Genomic DNA, 4,802 nt, shown 5'->3' on the forward strand with positions numbered 1-4,802 from the left:
GAGTGACTATGCCTTTTTAATAAACAAAAGAAAGGCCATGGGGCAGAAAGTATACAGAATAAGCGTAACGTCTGTCCTAATCTAATTTTCAGGCACATCTCCAGACTTTGACTTGGCTGAAGTAACTCACGCCACAGACCCATGCACATGCCTGGAATTGAGAGACACAGGTAAAAGATTCCAAATCGCTTCCTGCCTTTTGAAAACTCCAGAAAACCATCCCTTCAGACTCTGGAATTCTACACATCTCAACCAAGACTTTGCTTGAATGTTTACATTTTCTGCTTGGTGTCCTACGTATTTCTATATAGTGTTCACATTTTATTAAAACTTACGAGCGTCAGAAGTTGAGCTTTCTCAGCAAGCCAGCATGGCTAGGATGAGCTTTGTTGCAGCAGCTTGCCAGTTGGTGCTGGGCTTGCTGATGACTTCATTAACCGAGTCTTCCATGCAGAATAGCGAGTGTCCACAACTTTGCGTGTGTGAAATCCGTCCCTGGTTTACCCCACAGTCCACATACAGAGAAGCCACCACCGTGGATTGCAATGACCTCCGCTTAACAAGGATTCCCAGCAACCTTTCTAGTGACACACAAGTGCTTCTCTTACAGAGCAATAACATCGCAAAGACTGTGGACGAGCTGCAGCAGCTTTTCAACTTGACTGAGCTCGATTTCTCCCAAAACAACTTCACAAACATTAAGGAGGTAGGGCTGGCAAACCTGACCCAGCTCACGACTCTGCATTTGGAGGAAAACCAGATTACAGAGATGACTGATTACTGTCTGCAAGACCTCAGCAACCTTCAAGAACTCTACATCAACCACAACCAGATTAGCACTATTTCTGCTAATGCTTTTTCAGGCTTAAAAAATCTTTTAAGGCTCCACCTGAACTCCAACAAATTGAAAGTTATTGATAGTCGCTGGTTTGATTCTACACCCAACCTGGAAATTCTCATGATTGGAGAAAACCCTGTGATTGGAATTCTGGATATGAACTTCAAACCCCTCTCAAATTTGAGAAGCTTAGTTTTGGCAGGAATGTATCTCACTGATATTCCTGGAAATGCATTGGTGGGCTTAGATAGCCTCGAGAGCCTGTCTTTTTATGATAACAAATTGGTCAAAGTCCCTCAACTTGCCCTGCAAAAGGTTCCAAATTTGAAATTCTTAGACCTCAATAAAAACCCCATTCACAAAATCCAAGAAGGGGACTTCAAAAATATGCTCCGGTTGAAAGAACTGGGCATCAACAATATGGGGGAACTCGTTTCTGTTGACCGCTATGCCCTAGACAACTTGCCTGAACTCACAAAGCTAGAAGCCACCAACAACCCCAAACTATCTTATATCCACCGCTTGGCTTTTCGAAGCGTTCCTGCCCTGGAAAGCTTGATGTTGAACAACAATGCCTTGAATGCCGTTTACCAAAAGACGGTTGAATCCCTTCCCAATCTTCGTGAGATCAGTATCCACAGCAACCCCCTGAGGTGCGATTGTGTCATCCACTGGATTAACTCCAACAAAACAAACATCCGCTTCATGGAGCCCTTGTCCATGTTCTGTGCCATGCCGCCCGAATACAAAGGGCAGCAGGTGAAGGAAGTCTTAATCCAGGATTCAAGTGAACAGTGCCTCCCAATGATATCTCATGACACATTCCCAAATCATTTAAACATGGATATTGGCACGACACTTTTCCTAGACTGTCGGGCCATGGCTGAGCCAGAACCTGAAATTTACTGGGTCACTCCCATTGGAAATAAGATAACCGTGGAAACCCTTTCAGATAAATACAAGCTAAGTAGTGAAGGTACCTTGGAAATATCTAACATACAAATTGAAGACTCAGGAAGATACACATGTGTTGCCCAGAATGTCCAAGGGGCCGACACTCGAGTGGCAACAATTAAGGTTAATGGAACCCTTCTGGATGGTACCCAGGTGCTAAAAATATACGTCAAGCAGACAGAATCCCATTCCATCTTAGTGTCCTGGAAAGTTAATTCCAATGTCATGACGTCAAACTTAAAATGGTCAACTGCCACCGTGAAGATTGACAACCCCCACATAACGTATACTGCCAGGGTCCCAGTCGATGTCCATGAATACAATCTCACACATCTGCAGCCTTCCACAGATTATGAAGTGTGTCTCACAGTGTCCAATATTCATCAGCAGACTCAAAAGTCGTGCGTAAATGTCACAACCAAAAATGCCGCCTTCGCACTGGACATCTCTGACCAAGAAACCAGTACGGCCCTTGCTGCAGTGATGGGGTCTATGTTTGCTGTCATTAGCCTGGCGTCCATTGCTGTGTACTTTGCCAAAAGATTTAAGAGAAAAAACTACCACCATTCACTGAAAAAGTATATGCAAAAAACCTCTTCAATCCCACTAAATGAGCTGTACCCACCACTCATTAACCTCTGGGAAGGCGACAGCGAGAAAGACAAAGATGGTTCTGCAGACACCAAGCCAACCCAGGTTGACACGTCCAGAAGCTATTACATGTGGTAACTCAGAGGATATTTTGCTTCTGGTAGTAAGGAGCACAAAGACGTTTTTGCTTTATTCTGCAAAAGTAACAAGTTGAAGACTTTTGTATTTTTGACTTTGCTAGTTTGTGGCAGAGTGGAGAGGACGGGTGGATATTTCAAATTTTTTTAGTATAGCGTATCGCAAGGGTTTGACACGGCTGGCAGCAACTCTAGGCTTCCAGCTTGTGGGGTTTTTTAATTCTTATCATTATTATGATTATTATTATATTATTATTATTTTATTTTAGTTTGTTGTGCTAAACTCAATAATGCTGTTCTAACTACAGTGCTCAATAAAATGATTAATGACAGGTTGGGGCTCCCCTGTGCTTTTACCAGTAGCATGACCCCTTCTTCTGAAGCCATCAGTGGAAAGTCCCGTGTCCTCCAGACAGCTAACATACGGGTTTGAAGCAGCATTGAACCTTTTGTAGCAATCTGGTCTACAGACTTTTAACTCCAGAAGCTAAGGCTAGACTTGTTACCTTTGTTGAATGATGTTAGTTGACTGTACTGTAATGTTGTATCAACTGAATTGAATGTTTGCCTTTGAACAATGACTTTTCCTTTTCTTTTGTAATAGTTAAAGAGGCTTAGAATAAGCTAACAGGCAATAGAAATATGTATATCAGATTTTTTAATGTAACAAACTACATGTTAATTGTTACCTTATTCTTTTTATCTTTAGTAGACACTTTTAAAAGAAAAGACAATAATTTTGTTGTGTTTAACTCACCAACATGTGGTGTATAATGAAGACAGAACTATAATAAATTAGTTTTGTTCTGATTTTTTAGAACACTTGCAATAATGTATCATTTATAGTTCTTGCTAGTTGCAGTGGTAATATTTTTCACATCCATAAAAACAACAACCCAAAATAAATCAGCTATAGCATGTTGCTTTTTAAAGATAGGCCCTAAAAAGTTTGAATTCACTTTCTAAGGGAAAAAAAAAATATCTATTTTAATTAAGATATTTTAATGAATAGGATTTCTATATTTTAAATATTACTGACCAGAACCTAATGTGTACGTGTGTGGGGGGAGGGTCATATGAAGGAAAAGGTATATTACTGTATCCCATGAATAACTAAACATGATAAATATATAATATATACATATTTATTAATATGTTAGATATGTCATATTCTTTTTCTGTAAGAGTTTTGCTAAAACCTGATTTTTTTTGTGGTACCCACACTCTCCATCAAAGTATAAAACATAGATCTACAGAGTATTCAAAAATGTATTACATGTTATTCCTTTTTAATAGCTGTCTAAGTGCTTAGGCCTATATTAGTCTAAATATCTGTGTGGAGATATCTACTGAGGCAAGTAAATGATTAACAGAAAACAGTACAGCTTATGTACAGTTGACATTTTTCATCCAAATAATATATAGAAAGTTTTCCAGAATTAAGTGTTTCAAGATTACATGAGAATTGTGTATGTGAAATTTAGAACAGAAGGAGCTAGATTTAAGTAGAAGGTCGGTTCCACAAAGCATAGAAGGAAGGGATTTAAAAGTGTAGGTAGAGAAGAAAGGGCTCATGTGAAAATGTGAATTGATAAGGCAGAGAAATAAAGAAAGGCTGTTCGAAATGGCAGCTGCTGCCAGGCGCACACGGTCACACCAGGAATGATGAGAACTAAGGGACTAAGAGGCAGCAGGTGCCAGGTGAGCAAAAGCAAGGAAACGGGAGCAGAAAGTCAGTCCAGGTGAGGCAGGCTGAGGGATTTCTTTCTTTGTCAAATCCCTTGTTTTGTGAATCACTTACGAAAAGCTCATCAGTTTTCTTCCCATTTCTAAGCGGTTTGGGGAAAAAAGAGAATTTCAGATGCTGAAACGTGAGCTGCAACAGAAAAACGAGAAATATCAGGGCTCAAAGCATCCCTTCCCAAAGCCTTCATTTACTGGTGGGAAAAACCGGGGCCCAGGGAGGGTGAGTACCTTGCCCATGTGAGACTCCCTGTCCATTCAGCACACAGCACTCCATCCACTGCTCTAGGCCCAGCAGCCTTCTGGGTTCCCGTGCAGGGCTCCTCCTTTGCAGTTCTAAATAACCTCTGGTGCCCCTGCTTCAAAAATACGGCATCTGCTCAAGTTCCCATTTATTCAGGATAAATTTTAGCACGGGGCATACCAGAGGGTCAGGAAAGTGTCTACATTGTTCGTACTGCCAAGTACGTGTGGGAAACATGGAGAACTGGAGATGCTTTGGATGCAGCCTGGGGGCATTTCCTGTCAGTGAATCCATC

General features: G+C 41.0%; 1 protein-coding gene across 1 annotated transcript; it reads left to right on the top strand.

Annotated features, from left to right (window-relative positions):
• The first annotated feature begins 370 nt into the window (after positions 1 to 370).
• Positions 371 to 2,521, top strand: LRRN1 (leucine rich repeat neuronal 1). Its single transcript, XM_069473836.1, has one exon. It carries the CDS (start codon positions 371 to 373, stop codon positions 2,519 to 2,521), a length of 2,151 nt encoding a protein of 716 aa, XP_069329937.1.
• The last annotated feature ends 2,281 nt before the right edge of the window (positions 2,522 to 4,802 follow it).

The sequence above is a fragment of the Eulemur rufifrons genome, chromosome 7 (genome assembly GCF_041146395.1).
Source record: "Eulemur rufifrons isolate Redbay chromosome 7, OSU_ERuf_1, whole genome shotgun sequence".
Lineage (NCBI taxonomy): Eukaryota > Metazoa > Chordata > Mammalia > Primates > Lemuridae > Eulemur > Eulemur rufifrons.

Bases quoted from the DNA above. Each gene is read 5' to 3' on its own strand.
- LRRN1 (XM_069473836.1), top strand. From the start codon at position 371: ATGGCTAGGATGAGCTTTGTTGCAGCAGCTTGCCAGTTGGTGCTGGGC.